Raw genomic sequence first — 16,730 nt, 5'->3', positions numbered from 1 at the left:
CGCGGTGGCCTCGGCTTGAAGGCAACATCAAACAACCTGCTTGTCGTCTGGCAGCAGCCAATGGGAGGGCGGCGCTGCTGACGCGCCAACGCGCATGTCCTCAGACGGCCACACGTGGTTGGTGTAAACCACGCACGCAGACGCAAGCAGTGCTTCAGAAATGGCGGCTGATGCTGGCAGCTCTCCGCTGCAGCTACCCTGCGTTTTTTCACCCAAATCACGACAGTACTTGGCATTGTGTGCCCAGGATGGTAGACTTCGCATTTGGAACACAGACAGTAAAACACTTCACCAGGAGTACGTGCCTTCAGCCCATTTGAGTGCCACTTGTACCTGCATAGCCTGGGGACCATGCCGGACAGTCAAGGTACGTGGGGCTGATGAGGAATTCCCTGCTGTTAGCTACATGAGCTAGCGAGGCCTCAGCAAGCGCTTTGTGAGAGAGTTTCATATAGAAGTGCGGGCGTTGAAACAACAAGAGCGTTACTATTCACAAATGAATGTGCCGAGAAGCCTTGAAATCCTCGGCTGTGCGTTAATGCGGCCGCTTTCGTGTGCTGACACAGACTGAGTTAGCAGGGGAGCCACGTTAGCCTTTAGCTAGCTTTCAACAGCTGCGCAGGACGCACATGTTAGTCCCACATGGTAGTCCAAGAAAACATGGACAATGTTCTTACTTGGCATTTTAATGTGAACTAACTTTAAAGAATACTTCTCTCAGCGACATCAATCCGACCAATCATTTCTCCGTGTCTTTGGACCGTTTGCACTACAATTAAACTCGTTATTTAAGTTAGCATTAGCTCGTCAAAGCTTCGGGAGCGTGTGCCACCATGACACTCGGGGCAGGGGAGGTTCAAAAAGTTTTACCTCAGCGTATCAGATGCTAATTCGTAAACTCTTAAGCACCAGTCAAGAGATTTAGAGAAGACAAAAATTCAGTGATTACGTATTTTGATATTGTATGGGACTGATTTATTGTATCCATAATATATTGCCTTAGTAATGTGCATTACTACCCCGTGTGTTGCTCAGCAAGCAAATTCCCAAATTATCATTAGAATTGGTAAGTTTCAGTAAAAGAGTATTTGCCTTTACCAGCAGCCAATGTCCTTGTGTAGAATCCAAACTGGCCTGTGTTAATAGGCCGATAATTGATGTTACAGCCTCCATGCATGCTCATTCTTCTGTCATTATTCATAACGTGTAGGTAGGGTTAACAGTTCAAATGTGCTGTGTTTCAGGAGGGCCCTCGGAGGAAGAAGAGGAAATCGGAGGTGGGGCAGGTGGAGGAGAAGGCAGACCTGTTGGCGATGGGCACAGCAGCGGGCACTGTGCTCATCTACAGTACAGCAAAGGGAGCACTGCACTGTACCCTGGTGAGTTTGGCAGTCATTGGTGTATTGTGATATACATCTTATCCTATAGAAGTGTAATAAAAAGCACATAATACCTGGTAAAGTATTTCTGTCTAACTGGGAAAGGTTGCGTGGCACAGTTCCTTGAACATTTTTGTAGTATGCAGAGAATGTGTAATTTGCAGATGAATTGTTATGTCAGAGTAAGAAATCTTAAGCTTTACTGTGGCAAATATGTTCATCATTAAGGCTGTAGGTTGTGGTCTCAAAGATAGAAATACTATGTAATATAATGCAATCAAATTCCACTAGTACAACAACTACGGCCTCCAAAATGACCATTAAGTTCAATCAACATCTCTGACACTGTACGATTTACTTAGACTAACAATTTTCCTGTAGGAAACCCTGGACGTTTCAGAAATGATATATTGCCAACACTGTGGACATTGAATTGAATAATGGGACAATTTGTTTATCACTTCTAACTGTAATTTTCTTTCTCTGCCAGGATGGAGGCCATAGTGGAGGAGTGAATTGTGTCCAGTGGCACCCTGACGACAGTTTATTATACAGTGGCTCAGATGATACAAATATTATAGAGTGGGACCTGCAGACAGGAAAGATGCGAAGGTCAGTACCTGCTTTGTCAGAGAAGTATAAGTATAAGGTATATTTTAAAAAATCAGCATGGAAAGGAATATTGCAGTTCTTCCTGCTACACAGTCACATTGTTTTGCTTAAAAGTTAAACAAGATGATGTTAGATCTTTTAGAAGAGAAATAACACATCCAGAGAGACCGGTAGATGGATGAAATGTGGAGAAAAATAATAAATAAAATATTCTTTCAGTGCATCACACTTTAAAACACTTAGTGCATCTGAAGGTGTTAAGATGATCAGTCTGTCTGAGACTGTGAAGACGTGTCGTATGATCTTGAGTTACCAGAAACACATCATCTTATGCTGCTTTCACATTTCATTTCTTCCCTCTGTTGGTCTTGCTAAACTACAAAAACCCACAGTACATTGAGTCACACTCACAGCTGACCTTCTGCCAGTTTCTTTAGTCATTGTCACTGGTGACACTGAGAGTCCCCCTGAAATGAGAAGCCTGAATGTTTTCATGGACACATCCAAAAGTTGACTGTTTACAGCTTTGTATCATGTTTTGTTTTTTTTTTAAGTACTCTGTTAAACTCCAGCACCATACAGACTCTGAGTGACAGCTGTGACTTTTCCCCTCTGACTGAACCGATTGCCTTGACTTTTCCCACGTGTAAAAATTCACAACTTAGGCTTCTGTTTTGCCCACCCCCACCAACATTGAGAAACCTCAAACCTTCATCAATCACAGATATCTGTGTAAAATACTTGTGCAGAGAGGAATGCTGGTCTGGAGCTTTTGTTGGAAAAGGTTTTAGGACAGGATTTGGGAGGCCAACTGCAAAAGTGTAAATGCAGTTTTCAGTCAACAGCTGGACTTTTTAACCCAGAGTATCTCTGTTAACTCACTGTCAGTGGCAGCATTAATTCAAACTGCCGGCTGCTTTGTGTTCATTTCTGTTCCTCTGCAGTTCACTCATCCATGACACTGCGTTAGGATTCAGTGTTTTATATGAATGGATTGACCGACAGGTGTTCTTTACATTCATACAGTGGAACACATTCTGAAGTCGCTGTTAATCTGTCAATCAGAAAAGATATTTGTGTGGTCACAGTAAGGTATAAGCATGTCCACACTGCCTCTCACCAAACTGACCAGTGAATGTAAGTGGTGAGTAAGACGATGATTCCCAGCATATGAGCAAGTCTACCAAAGATTGCTTGAGTGGGGTTCATCTGTTAAAGTGTCCAGATGTTAAAAAAAAAGAGCCCCAAACCCATTTTAGAAAAATACAGTGAAATAAGTTTTTAGCCCTTATAAAACTGGCAGGACTAATTAGACTGTTGCAGAGGACGTCAGTAGAGTAGATGGTCCTTCAGTGTGGCCAGGATGCATCTGCTATAAGAATGTGCCCCAGACGACTGCTGAATGTGGTCTGAGTGATCAGATCTCCTATGTGTCCTCACTGCATCTCTGCGTTCATACCTGAACTTAGAGCTGTCCACTTGTGATCAGATCACCTGAGACTGATGTTAATGCCAGTTCGGGCTTGATAGTCTGAAAAATCTGAACATGGAAGCGACTTAATACTTCTTAACAGCTCTAACATGATTTTAAGGACTTAACACTTCACTTGTGAGCACTGAAATACACCAACAAGCCAATTGAAGGCTATACCATCATGTATTACTGTCACTGTATTTCACCCTGAGGACTTAATAGTGGTAGCACAGTCAGTGGGTGTATCATGACCTGTAATGTCACCATGAATCCTCACTTCATGCTCACTAAAGCCCATTTGTGGTCCACAAAATGGTTTTGGAGAGTGGTGAGCGTTTTGTGTGTATTTCCTGCTGCTGTCAGGTGGAGTGCAACAGTACATAGTGCTCTGTTGAATGTATCTGTAAAGTTTCAGGCTCTTCACTTAAATATGAAAAATACTGCAATAAAAAACACAATAGAGGAAGCTCTGACAGTAATGGAAAATAAAGCAGCTACTGCTGAAGGTTCTGTTGAGTAACGTCAAAAAGAAAAGAGAGAATCCAATAAAGATGCAGTTAGAATACAAACCTTCACCTAAATGGATAAACACATGCACCAACCACTGTCATTGTCTCTTCATGCTGACACAGTAAGTGGAAGGCAGACCGTGCAGCAGTGACCAGTTTGTGTGTGAGCTACGATGGTAAACTGCTGCTCTCAGCTGGACAGATAATCAAGATGTGGGACTTGGACACCAAGGAGGTTTACAGGGTGAGTGTCTCGTTTAATCAGCAGATTAACATCTAAATTTGTTGAGTTATTAGAGGTCAACTACCGTATTTTCCGGACTATAAGGCGCTTTATAATCCGGAGCGCCTTATATATGGATTAATTCTGGTTGTGCTTACTGACCTTAAAGCGATTTTGTGTGGTACACGGCACTCACGGCGCTCTGTCAAAATGTTTTAGTACGACTTTGGTAAACTACAAAGCCGCACCGCTTGCAGCATTACGACTATCGTAGTCAGGAGCGTCGCAGAGTAATACATACTGTGCTTCACCATAATATTACGGTGTGTGTGTATAAGGACCTATAAGGAGTTATTGTGAATACGCTAACATTTGATTTAGCGGTATCACTGTTTTTTTTACGTGTTACAACTGAACAAGGTTGGGAGTTATTGTGAATACGCTCATTAACGTTTGAACAATGTTGAGTTATTGTGAACGCGTTTAATAAAGTTTGAATGACTTATCTGACTGTTTTGTTTCGCTTAATGCGCCTTATAGTCCGGTGCGCTTTATATATGAAAAAAGTTCGCAAATAGACCATTCATTGACAGTGCGCCTTATAATCCAGTGCGCCCTATAGTGCGGAAAATATAGCTTCTATTTTCATGCAAATGTGTTAGAAGCTGCAATCTTGACAAACCACTGCAATTAACCCATTAAGACCAGGCATGACGTCTACGTGCTTCTGCCTTTAAGACCAGACGAGACGTACATGAGTAGGATTTGATTATTTTGTTTTAAGATACGTGGCTGATGAAATGCACTGTGATTAGCTGGAATTCCTAACAGGAGGGTGAAATTATGGGAAATGTATGTTTTTTTTTTTTTTGTGTGTGATTTTGTTGTGGTTCAGACCATGGACCTGACCGAGGGGAAAGATACTGAAGCAGATTACAGCAGTTACCTGGATGAAAACAACAAAAACAATGACTTAGAAGATTCAGACACAGACTTCAACCTGTGTAGCAGTTAACCAATTAGTTAAGGCTCAGGGTCAGACATGTCGGAGGAGGGGGAGGAGGACTGGCGAGTGGGAGCCAGTCTCAGAATTGAACTGACTTCTAGAACTGAACTGAGAATTTTGACAGGTGTGTGGTTTTCCAGCCATATATAATTTCCAACAGAAAGCCAGTGATCTACAATAAAAGTCAAAAGGTTTAAGCTCTGAAATGTTTTTTATTTCATGTTTCTGCCTCAGAGGCTGAGTAATAAAGGTTTTAGTGAACATCGGGGTTTTCAGGAAACCCTCAGGTTTTAGGTTGTTTTCAAACAGAGCTTAGATTTTAGAAGTTTAATTTTTTTCAGAGGGCGCCTCGGGTCTTAATGGGTTAAGCAGAAGTTTCCAACTACAGCAAGTTGAGCTTAACCACAGAGAAACGGTGAACATTATAAACCAGTTTGACATGACTCTGACCTTTTCTTTTTTCCACTGAGCAGAAATTCACAGGCCACTCCACGGCTGTGACGACCCTGTGCTTCGCCACCACGCGACCTCCTGACAGCAACGGACTTTATTTCCTGTCTGGTGCTGCACACGATCGACTGCTCAGTGTATGGTGAGTGCTTATCCTGAGCTGCTGCTGATGTCAAGTCATTACATTACATGTCATGTTAAAATGTTCTTCTGGTTTTCATCAGCCTTGCTCTTGTTATCACTGTACTGATGAGAAGTTGTGTCGCCGCAGGCAAGTACGAGAAGACGGAAAGGACAAGAACTCAGTGGTGTCCTTCACGCTGACGGACGAGCCGCAACACATTGATCTCGTCACATCCAACAGCAAGGAAGAGGTGAGAGGGGAGACGTTTCTCACTGAATACTGGGGGTGTAACATCTGTGGTTATACTGAAATGTTGTATCATGGGAATGGAGTAACTGCAGTCGCTTCATGACGTTGGCAAAACTGCATCAAATACCAATTTTGAACAAAAGATACAGGTTGGATAAAAAACCATGGTGACATTGTGGAACCCAATTTGGGGACCATTATCCTGTGGAAATAACTAATCAAGTGTCAGTAACTGGAGAAATTTAGTTGGAGAGAACATTGGATTAAAGCATCTTCTCAAGGTGGTGGTGCTCTGCTTCATATTACCTGTTTACCCTCTGCAAATGTTTGTGTGTTGTGGTGTTTTACAGGCGGTGAGGCTGGCAGTGGTGTGTAAGGATGGGCAGTTGCATCTCTTTGAGCACTTTTTAAATGGGTAAGACCTTAAAACACTTCTGTTACAGCTCAGCTCTGAATTGCACAGTTAAAAACAGGTGTATTTTTAGATCCACAGCTCCTCATGGAGCCTAACAGTCATTTCATATTTGTTCATAATCAGAGTTGGTGCGTTTGCTCCATGATAGCTGCTAGGGGACATTGCACTACCAACAGATGACAGTCTGAGAGATTTTACCTTTTCCCAGATGCAGTAATCAACATGATGTCATATTGCAAGTTAAATCTCACCAAGAACATTTTAATCAACTCTGTGCACTTTCCATGCTCATAACCTGTGTAAAACTCTGACCCCACAGGCCCTGTAAGAAGCCTCTGTCACCCCTGTGTACGGTGCAGATGTCAGACACAAAGGACTCCCCACTGCCGATCCCCCTGCTGGCAGCAGCCCTCGGAGCTGATACTCGGTCGGTGCTGCTGGCCTACGGCAACCACCTACAGCCTGTGATGGAGAAAGTGGTGAGTGCACAGGAGGCTGTGGAAATACATGTGTGTGCACTGTGCCAGGATTTTTTTTTTTACCCATCCATATTAATGCATGTCAGTGGAGCTACAGCTTAAAAGAACCTTAGATTCATCCCAGTAGTAACACAACTGTATGCTCACACTGACACTAAAAACCATTAACATTTAAGTGACTCCAAGCTGGCCTCATTCATTTGAACATTGTTTGTGAACATTTGTGGCAGAACAACAAACATAAGCGTGACATTTTGAGCATTACACTTCAGATAAATTAATATTAATAACCTGAGAAGTGATGAAATGGATGTTTTGCTTGCACGAACGATGTTCAGATGAAAGAGACAAGCTTAGAGTCATGATGTTAGTGTGTTGCAGTCATGATAGGCCCACGCTTCAAATATTATTACATTTCTCCAAATGTTTTGAGCTCTTTTTTTTCTGTGTGCACAAACAAATTGAAATAGTTTTATTCATACCTTGATTATATGGGGTTCAGTGCTGTTCCCAACAGACATGAGTAAGTCTGCACATTGTCGTACTGTCCTCCTCCACGGAATGAGTCGTTTTAATGCGTCTAGGAACCATTTTCTAACTTTAACCTTTTCCTTGCTCTGAGCATTGGTAAAGCATTCGCTTTATTTAACTCAATTTTGATTCGTATGTTATATTTCCACTTTAACAAAGATAAGGCAGATTACATAAATCAAGGTCTTCAATTAGGAGAGGTGAGGAGGTCTGTGTCGCCTTATGCCAGCTGCTGCACACACACTCACAAACAGCCTGTTGGGCTGCTGAACATCTGTTAGAAGATGAGTGACATGGTCCAGTTAGTTTCGTAGTGGCCCCACTCAGCTGTGCGCTGTGTAGAAAGTGCAAGTTGTGGTGGTTACATTTTGTCATGAATAGTAATGAAACATGAAATTTTAGCAGCGCAGAGGAAACACTGCTGTGGGTCAGACCACTGTGAAGAAATGCAGCCATGTTTTTTTACAGCTGATGTAGCAGAGGTTCATCTACACATACAGCAGCATAAAAACAGTGTAATTAGAGAAATATTTGACTGCAAAAGGTTTTCCTAAAGTTATTAATATAATAAACTTTATTTGTAGCACTTTACTTAACAAAGTTACAAAGTGCTTTATAAAAAGAAAGAGGGAAAAAAACAGCAATTAAAAACAAGCGTGTCATAAAACAGAGGGAAGTTACACAAAAATATAAAATGTCTGTGTAGTGGGAAAATAAAACACAACAATGTATCAAAACATTCATAAAAGCTTTCTGATAACAAAAGCACATATTGCTGCCTGTCTGATCTCAGACTGTTGCACAGTTTGGTCTCTAACAGCAAAGACCTGGTCACTCTCAGTCACGGGCCGAGACGTCGGAATAACATTAATAATATAAAGTTTTGAATGTAGTGGAGTTGATCCTCCAGGTGCATCATCTTGTGCTACAGCGACAGGGCAAAAAAACTCGAGCATTATTCCAGCGAATCAGAAACATGCTTGTCCCTTCAACTTCACATTGCTTAATAAGCTTTCATTATATGAGATTATTAGGACTGAGTTACTACTTTTGCTGCAAGGCACAGAGCTTCCTCTGAATAAGATTCATGGTGACATTATATTGGTGAGTGACAGCTGAGTGCGCAGCTACTAAAACTGTCCCCAGGGAAACAGCAGCGTGTTGAAATAGTGATCTTTAATGCATGGCAGTGTAGAGCTGATAAATCTCAGCTGCGTTGGCTGTTAGATGAAGGTCTGTGTCGGCCTTCTACAGTGAGGAGAGTGAAATTCAGACTCTTTGTTTTTATTGGTGAATTGTCCAGTTTAGACACGTTCACCAGCGACGGACATTTCAGAGGAACCACGTCAGCGTTCTCACCAGACTCCAGACTCACCTGCCACCTTTTCTCTTCTCATCTTTACAGGAGATCAACACAGCAGAGAGACATGTGTGTTTGACCCGAGATGTTCAGACCAGCTTGTCCCTTTCCATGGAAACCACAGTTTCCAAGGTAACTATTACATCTTCATTCTCTTTAAGAAAAAAAGATAAATATGGTGTGAGCAGGTTCTTCAGATGGTTATTATTTTGCTGATCCACAAGCATCTCTGATGAATTTAAACTTGATCTGTGACTGAACTTAATAATATGAAATGTGTTGGCTCTTTCAGGTTAAAACCCCGATTGTCAACGCCAAGAGCCGAGTGTTGGTCCCAGGGCTTCCTGGACACCAAGCCCCAGTGAAGGGAACCTCACAGGGATCAGAGAAGAGGAAAAAAGACACAGACACCAAAGAGGTGGGATCAGTGATGATGATAATGATGATGCACCAAACAGTGGCTCATTGAGATTTGACTTTAGTTTTTTGTGATGTGCTAAAGGTAGAGCCGTAGATAAGATGGATAAATCCATGTGAACAGATCTGAATGATGCCTGTTGAAACTTACCTAAAATAACTCTGTTCTTCTGTAGATGTCCATAGCGGAGCGACTAGGTGAAATCGATCTGTCCACAGTCTCCACTGAGAAGGGAGCTCCTAAAGGGACGGCCTCTTTACAGACAGACAATTTTGCAGTGCTGCTGGTGCAGGGCCTGGAGAGCAATGACAGCAACATCCTAAATGTAAGTTCTCCTCTCTGAGTCTGAGATCTGAAAGAAAACATTCAGGTTAGTTTGGTTTTTCATCCAAGTCAGGTTTGTTTCTGCTCATTTACCATTCAGAAAATTCAGAAACAGAAAAAAATGTAATCCCAGCCAAAACTCCAATTGATTGTGTTGTGAAAATTTTAACTCATTCCCAAAAATGTTGTTGAAATTACATTTCAGATGTTCAGGCTTCCATAAGATCAAACATGTTAATATATTCATGTCACCTAGATGTAAACATGAACATCTGCTTTGAAATCGTCAAATCTTAATCATTTTTTTTTTTCTTTGTCTCTGACAGAAAGTTTTCCAGACTCGCAAAGAGGTGGTAATAAAGAAAACGGTTGCCCGGTTACCCCTCCCTGCTGTTTTACCATTGGTGGAAGAGGTGAGTGTCAATTTTCTGTGTATTTTTTTTCTGTGTCAGATATCAGAGGTTAAATTTGTGTTAACTTGTATTTAACCAGGCTTTTATTTCCTCCTCTGTAGATCACAAAGAGGCTTCAAGGGCATCCTTTTACGTAAGTGAAAGCTCCACAGGTCGACTCTTAAGTGTTTAACTGGCTTTACTTCAGTTTTTGTACATGTTAGAAACTGTCGATAAAGTTGTCACTGATATTTGTTACACTGCTTTTAGTTTCTAGTGTAAAAACCTTGTGAAAAGATAAAATCAAGAAGCAAGTTTGCCACTTAACAGCATACATTTATTCCTTCCTTCAGGGCAGTTCTAATGGTTCGGTGGCTCAAGGCCGTGCTCATGCACCACACATCATACCTGGCTTCGGTGAGTCCCGTTGGAAGCTACCAGCCTCTAGTTTGTTGCTGCTCGTTTGACTCGTGCTCTGCTTCCTCCCGTACGGACGTGCACTTCAGGCTCTGCATGATCCCAACAGCACATATTGTGATTACCTCTAAGCACCATACACAGCAGTTTAAACCACACAGGCACACAAACAAACAAACAAACACTGCACCCGTCTTTGCATGTCGTCTCCATTTGCAGACATTCGTATTTAATCTTATTTTGAATCTACAGTCATTACCTCCACCACGCAGCAGAGGTTAGAGCACTGCCTCTGACCGTGTATGTGATTGTGTGACTACGACCAAAATACCTCCACAACCAGCAGCTGAATATCCATGACACACTACACACGGTGAAGGAAATGATTGATTTCTGGGCACCCTGTCAGCCGACTTTGACTTTAAAATTATGTGTGTGCCCCTGTGTCACCCATACAGACAGAGCTTTTGCTGTTATTGATCTTAACAAGAGAGGGCCTAATTTCTGGTGACCCTCCTCCCTCGCCCCCATGTGAGGATTGTCATCCACTCGTGACACTTTTAAATGCTCAGTGAAGTCTCGTGTCTGGCTGAGTGTGTGTGCTACATGAAAGCAGAGGTAAACTGAGGGGGCGAGGCCTTGTCCAAGGGTTCCTCATCAGGTGCTGTCTTGTTTGTGTGTTTTGTGCTTTTTACCTTCAACTCATCCATCTGTGTATCCAACAGCTGCCAGACCTGGTCACCCAGCTGGGTGTGCTTTATCACATGATTGAGAGCAGAGTGAAGATGTTCCACAAGCTGACAAAGCTGCATGGGAAACTGTATCTCCTGATGACACAGGTGGGTCTTGTCATGGAAAGAAAACAGGCACAGTATCTCTGCCTTGTGTGTTTTCTAACAGTGTTAGACATATGAACTGGATAGGAGGGACGATGCTATAGAGCCCGGCAGCAGCCTTTAAATACAGAGTGCTGCTCCACTCACCGTTGTTTGAAATTCAGCTGTGAAATGTGTTGAGACCCAAAACATCACCTGTGGCCAAGCTCACTACGACTGTGGAAGAGAATGGAGCAACAGAACAGTTTGTGTAAGGTCATAATACAGACATTTACCGTAATTTCCGGACTATTGAGCGCACCTGAATATAAGCCGCACCAACTAAATTGAAAAAGAAAAAAGAATTTGTACATATATAGGCCGCACCTCTTTATAAGCCGCAGGTGTCCACGTTGTAACATCAGATATTTACACAGAAAGATTTTTTTTATTTTTATTTCAATAAGTGCTTTTCTCCGAACAGTGCCTGTAACACGGCAGTAACAAGCAGTCACAGCAGTAACACGACTGGTTAAAAAAAAAAAAAAATTACCAGCCTACCAGCCATAGGCCGTTAGCCTACCAGAAAAGTCACTGATCCCTATCTTCATCTTCCTCCTGCGCACTAAAACCACTGAAGTCGTCGTCTTCAGTGTCGGAACTGAACAGCCTCAGAATGACTTCGTCACACACTTTCTCAGTCTCTCTTTCGTTGTCACTCTCAATGTCACTTTCGCCCCCTGGAGGCTGTTAGCCCGTAAAAATCTATAGATTAGCCGCATCGTTGTTTAAGCTGCAGGGTTCAAAGCGTGTGAAAAAAGTAGCGGCTTATAGTCCGGAAATTACTCGTAGTTCAGTATTCATTCACCGGGGAAGTGCAGTGAGTTTTGTGCAAATCTGCTCCTGCAGGAAATTTATGTTGAATAACAAATAGTTAGTGGTGTGTTTGTGCTGCACAAGGTTTCTTTTAATTTAACTTTGGAAAAACTGAATAAATTTGTCAGTCAACTTCTTGTATTTATTTTTAACCTTGAGTTTAAACTTGCGCTTCCCTCAGTCCTTGGGCACACCTCTCCTACAACGACCATTATCCGTTCAGAAAATGCAAAGTTAATAGTCCCGACCTTGAGGAGAATTTGTTCAGCAATCACTCAGCTTGTGAACACACCGCTGCTTTGTCTCCTCAGATAGGCTGCGTGTGTGTGACATCCACACAATTCAGACGTAGATGTAAATTGTCCCAATGCGGGGCTGAGAATCACCTCACCAGCCGTTTAACACTGCGGAGCTGCATGAATGTCATGGATCAGTCTTAAATGAAAGAATTGCTATTTATTTGCACCATTGACGTGAAGTCACATCAGTTTTTGCTCCACTTCTGCTCTTACAACCTAATCCAAAAAAGGCAGCATGTAAACACGCTGCCCCTAATTGGACCAGGTGTTCAGCCAAAGGGCTGGAGAGAACCTGTAAACCTCGAGCACTGCGCTGCTGAAACATGAAAAACATGCAAACAGCTAAACGTTAGCTCTCTTCCTGCCTAGTGATTTAAAAGTACAACATTCAGCGTCTGTTGTGAGGATTTCAAGGTAAAGTGCTCTTGAACTAAACACGGCTCAGTTTTATATCACAGGCTCCTTTTTATGTGAAAATGAATTGAATTAACAGAGCAACTGGTTAATAAAACCAGAAAAGAAATCAAATCCTCTGCACTCACCCTTCAGTGGATCTTTAATGTCTGTCCTCCTCTTTACCACTAGGTGGCAACAAGTGACAGCAGTAACACAGTGACAGATGTTGACCACACAGCTAAGCTGGTGTATGAAGAGGGTAAGTTCTTCTTGTCGTGTCCTCCTTCATGTTCAGTTCTGAGTTTTTCAATCACAACATGTTAAACACAGGTTCAGATTCACAATGGGTTTTTCTTGCGTTCTGACTAGTTTTGTGTCCTTGTTGTGTAAAGCCTTGGTTACGCCACAGTTCCTTAAAGTCCTTCAAACCACATGTGTAGCATCTTAACCTTGGTCTGTCTGAGTCCATGTGAAGAGTCAGTCACGGTGAGCGGTGTGAGTGGCAGCTGACAGGATTAAACGATCTGGTTTCAGCCTCAAACTCATCAGTTGCACATTTGTAGTAGTCTGTAGTGACTCCCTACACATGTTGTCGAGCAACAGGTCACACTGACGTTTCTCTTTATTCCAACTCGCATTCATTATCTTGTCAGTTTACCTTAAATGGTTTTACTCTCATTAAGTCAGCACTGAATCAGTCACGTTTCACAAAGGCAATGTTGCCCATCATGCAGCCACTCTTGGCGATGCGCTGCACGCAAACATGACTCCTGTTGCCTAGCAACCTGACCGGCAGCATTCAGATCCTCCCCTTTGAGCGGAACAACAAGGCCCCACTCTGTTCACTCTCATTTCTCATTACCGTACTGTAGAAAAGGCATTATTGAACCTCGTAGAAGATTGGCTTTCATGAAATAATTAAGCTGCGCCTTACGTTGCAGCACCGCTGTCAGCGGTCCAGGATGTGAGGGTCCATTTAAAGAAAAAAAAAAAAAGCTCATGAAGTCAGCTGATGAGCAGGAGGTTGTTAGAGGCCTGTGCAGATGCTGCTGTGCACTGGGCTTATTATGGCTCCAACATGGGAATCTGACAGTAAACTTCCAAGTTAGACTAGTTAGTGAATCTGTTTGTGCAGGTTGTGACAACAGGCTGGGGAGTCGGGTTTCATGAATTGATGTCTGGGTTGCAGACAATTGCTGTGCTCTCTGATTGTGCTGGTTGTGGCCTGTATGAGTTGCATTAATTAAACATTAATAATTCTGTAGCATGAGCCGGTGTAATTAGAGAAGCTGCAGGAATGGCTGTCAGATGATGGGATTAGATTTGGGCTGGTATAAATGTACAGCAGTCACCCAGGGGAGATGCAGATATTAGCAGCTGCCAGTTTCAAAAATTGTACATTTTGTGAATCTGTTATGTAACAGCTGCTTTTACACAACATGTAGCAGCACTTCTAAAAACAATTTGTCCCTGACTTGAAATGATTTCACTCACTGAATTGATGGGTACATGTTGTAATAATGGTCACAAACTCTCGATGACCTTTTTCATCCTCTGCTTTGTACTGTCACTGGAAATGTGTGCAGGCCTGTCCTGTTACCCAGCAGCATTGTTGGGAAAATAGCCTTTGAGTTAGCCTGTGTCATATTTGGCTGAAGGAAAAAAGGCCACGTTTGGGCCACGTCATGTTTCATAATGTAATTCTTAGTCTTTATATTCTTCAGAATAAGCTCTGGCTTATTTTCCTGTTCTTCAGCGTGTCAACATATTTGCAGTTATGACATACACCAGTAGAATAGTCAGTAAAATCTGGATCAAAGAGCAGTCACTGTGTTTGTAGCAGATGGTGACTGGCTGAATGCGGCTGGGTTTGTGCAGCTATTGATGTAATGAAAATTTTGCAGCATCAGCTAATGGATTTGTTTTTCCTCACTTCCTCATCACAGAATCATCTGATGAAGATGAGGCCTCTGGTGATGAAGGTCTTCCTGATGAAGACTCTGATGTAAGTACGACACAGCCAGAAAGATGGCCGCTCAAAAGTAGAAGAGTCTGCGACAATAATGCCAGAAGAGGTGGAGGAACTGGCTAACCAGTGGATTAGTCGTGTCCAGTGTAGTAGTCCAGCACTGACATATTTAATTTTTGTCCTCCTCAGAATTGGGAAGAGGAAGACTTGATGGAGGAGACGATGAAAGAAGATGAGGAGGATCAAGCAGATGATGAAAATGAGGATCCAGACAGCAGAACAGAGTCCAAAGCAAACGGAGAGGAAGACATGGAGCACGAGAACGAGAGTGAAGAAGAATGAATGAGGAAGAAAAAATGCCACAAATCACACATAAAATGGACCTGAAAGAGTTATATATACTTTCATTTTATTTTCATGCTTTTGATTTTATCAGAACAAAGTATGGTTTTACAAAATCGAGGGACACATGTTGAAACGTGGGCAGCTCGACAACCCCCCCCCCCCCCCTTGCCTCGCCATAACTTGATTCACCCACAACGTTGGTGACGTGATGCTCTCTGTCTTTCCCCCGTCTGAGGAACAGGTGCAACATTTTAGGGAGGAGGGCAAAACATTCTGCAAAACAAAACTGATGCAAGTTCTCCTCCTGCTCTGTCGGATCAGTCTGCACACCAGCTCTACAGCCTGAGTTTGAATTAAAATGACTGAAAAGATCATTTGGCGGTTTCCCAGTTTGCCTACACTGCAGTCTGCATTCCAAATGTTGATATATAATAAATAGTATCAGAGTATATTGTATGTCCAGCTTAACAGTAGATGAGACAGCAGTCTGTCTGTAATTGGTCTACTCTAATCCCACTCTGTAGGTCATCTGGAAGCCCCCATGTTCAGCAGAGCCCACAGATGCAAACACAGCTCAGGTGTAGAGTTGGGATGCAGGGCCCCCGGCTGTTGTACAGAAAACTGCTCGATCCAGAGGTGGGCTTGCCAGGCAACACGATACATCATGTCCCCACACAATGTAAATCTGTATGTACAGTGAAGTGTTTGTATGAGCTCTTCCCTCTACAGCTATCCCCCAGAAATCCTTGGGATTAAATGAACTCCTGTAAAGTCTCCTGAAAGCTGTTGTTTGTTTGTGATTTTTTTTTTTTTTTTGTTTTTTGGTTTCTGGATTTGTTGCAGTCCTCTTGTTTTTACTGTGTTCTTTCTGTGCGTTTAGTTTCTGGGCATGTCCTGATGTCCGCTGCCACGAACCCATAGTCACAGGGGCGACTGAGAAAAGATGTGAACTTTGCTCTAATAGGTGAATAAATGGGTTTTTAAAATGGCTTAATGTGTGTGGTGGGGGGAGGGAAGTGCTGCTTTTTTAAATTTGCTTGATGTTGGTGTGGCAGTAACCAAAGTGGAGTTTGTATTTGACGTTATGGGCATATTTTCTTTTTTATGTCCCAGGCAGCTCGACAGATGTTTCAGGCTTTATATGTTCAGCCCAGGAGCGGGCAATGGGGATGAAATTGTCAAACATGTAATGTTACATTATATGGTGATATTACTATCTAGACTGTATTTTGATTATAGTACATTTTCCAAAAAAATCAGTTGGGAAGCTTAATGGAGAAACTGCCACACAGGAGTGTCAAAGATGCACATTTGCAAAAAATATATAAAAATCCAGTGTTACTATAAAGCAGTTCTGATATACGCATCATCGCCCACAGTGGCCCAACGCAAACAGAAATACTCTAAAATGATACTGGGGAAATCTCTAGGTGACGGTGAATCTAGGACCACAAGACGCCTCATGAACTTTAAATCTTCAATAACACAGTTTCTGCTGCGCTGTAAATATCTAGGAAGTAGGAAAAAACATAAGCAACCAGCTCCTGTGCATGTTTTTCCCTAATGTAAAACAAAAGTATTGATTGAAAACACTTGACAGAGCTTGAATGTCACCTCTGTGTGGAATAGGCCCAGTGTTGCCCCCCATGGCCGTGCAGGAGAAAACAC

At 42.5% G+C, this 16,730-nt stretch overlaps 1 protein-coding gene across 1 annotated transcript; it reads left to right on the top strand.

Annotated features, from left to right (window-relative positions):
• The first annotated feature begins 95 nt into the window (after window positions 1-95).
• On the top strand, window positions 96-16,051 carry wdr43 (WD repeat domain 43). Its single transcript, XM_071471125.1, has 18 exons — window positions 96-367; window positions 1,245-1,379; window positions 1,870-1,991; window positions 4,098-4,218; window positions 5,677-5,795; window positions 5,925-6,027; window positions 6,377-6,441; window positions 6,761-6,920; window positions 8,857-8,943; window positions 9,104-9,229; window positions 9,405-9,554; window positions 9,880-9,966; window positions 10,068-10,099; window positions 10,299-10,362; window positions 11,088-11,201; window positions 12,938-13,007; window positions 14,695-14,753; window positions 14,907-16,051. Exons 1-18 carry the CDS (start codon window positions 161-163, stop codon window positions 15,057-15,059), a joined length of 1,974 nt encoding a protein of 657 aa, XP_071327226.1. The 5' UTR covers window positions 96-160; the 3' UTR covers window positions 15,060-16,051.
• Window positions 16,052-16,730: the final 679 nt, after the last annotated feature.

Source organism: Trachinotus anak, unplaced genomic scaffold, assembly GCF_046630095.1.
Source record: "Trachinotus anak isolate AG129_WGS33_773 ecotype Australia unplaced genomic scaffold, CSIRO_AGI_Tana_v1 ptg000033l, whole genome shotgun sequence".
In the NCBI taxonomy this organism is placed as follows: domain Eukaryota; kingdom Metazoa; phylum Chordata; class Actinopteri; order Carangiformes; family Carangidae; genus Trachinotus; species Trachinotus anak.
The sequence above is the reverse complement of the archived record's forward strand: the minus strand, read 5'-3'. Positions and strand labels throughout refer to the sequence as shown.

Excerpts from the sequence above, each read along its gene's own strand:
- wdr43 (XM_071471125.1), top strand. The coding sequence starts at position 161 with ATGGCGGCTGATGCTGGCAGCTCTCCGCTGCAGCTACCCTGCGTTTTT. Across the intron at positions 9,967-10,067 it reads TTTTACCATTGGTGGAAGAG|ATCACAAAGAGGCTTCAAGG; the intron begins GTGAGTGTCAAT and ends CCTCCTCTGTAG. Across the intron at positions 14,754-14,906 it reads TTCCTGATGAAGACTCTGAT|AATTGGGAAGAGGAAGACTT; the intron begins GTAAGTACGACA and ends TGTCCTCCTCAG.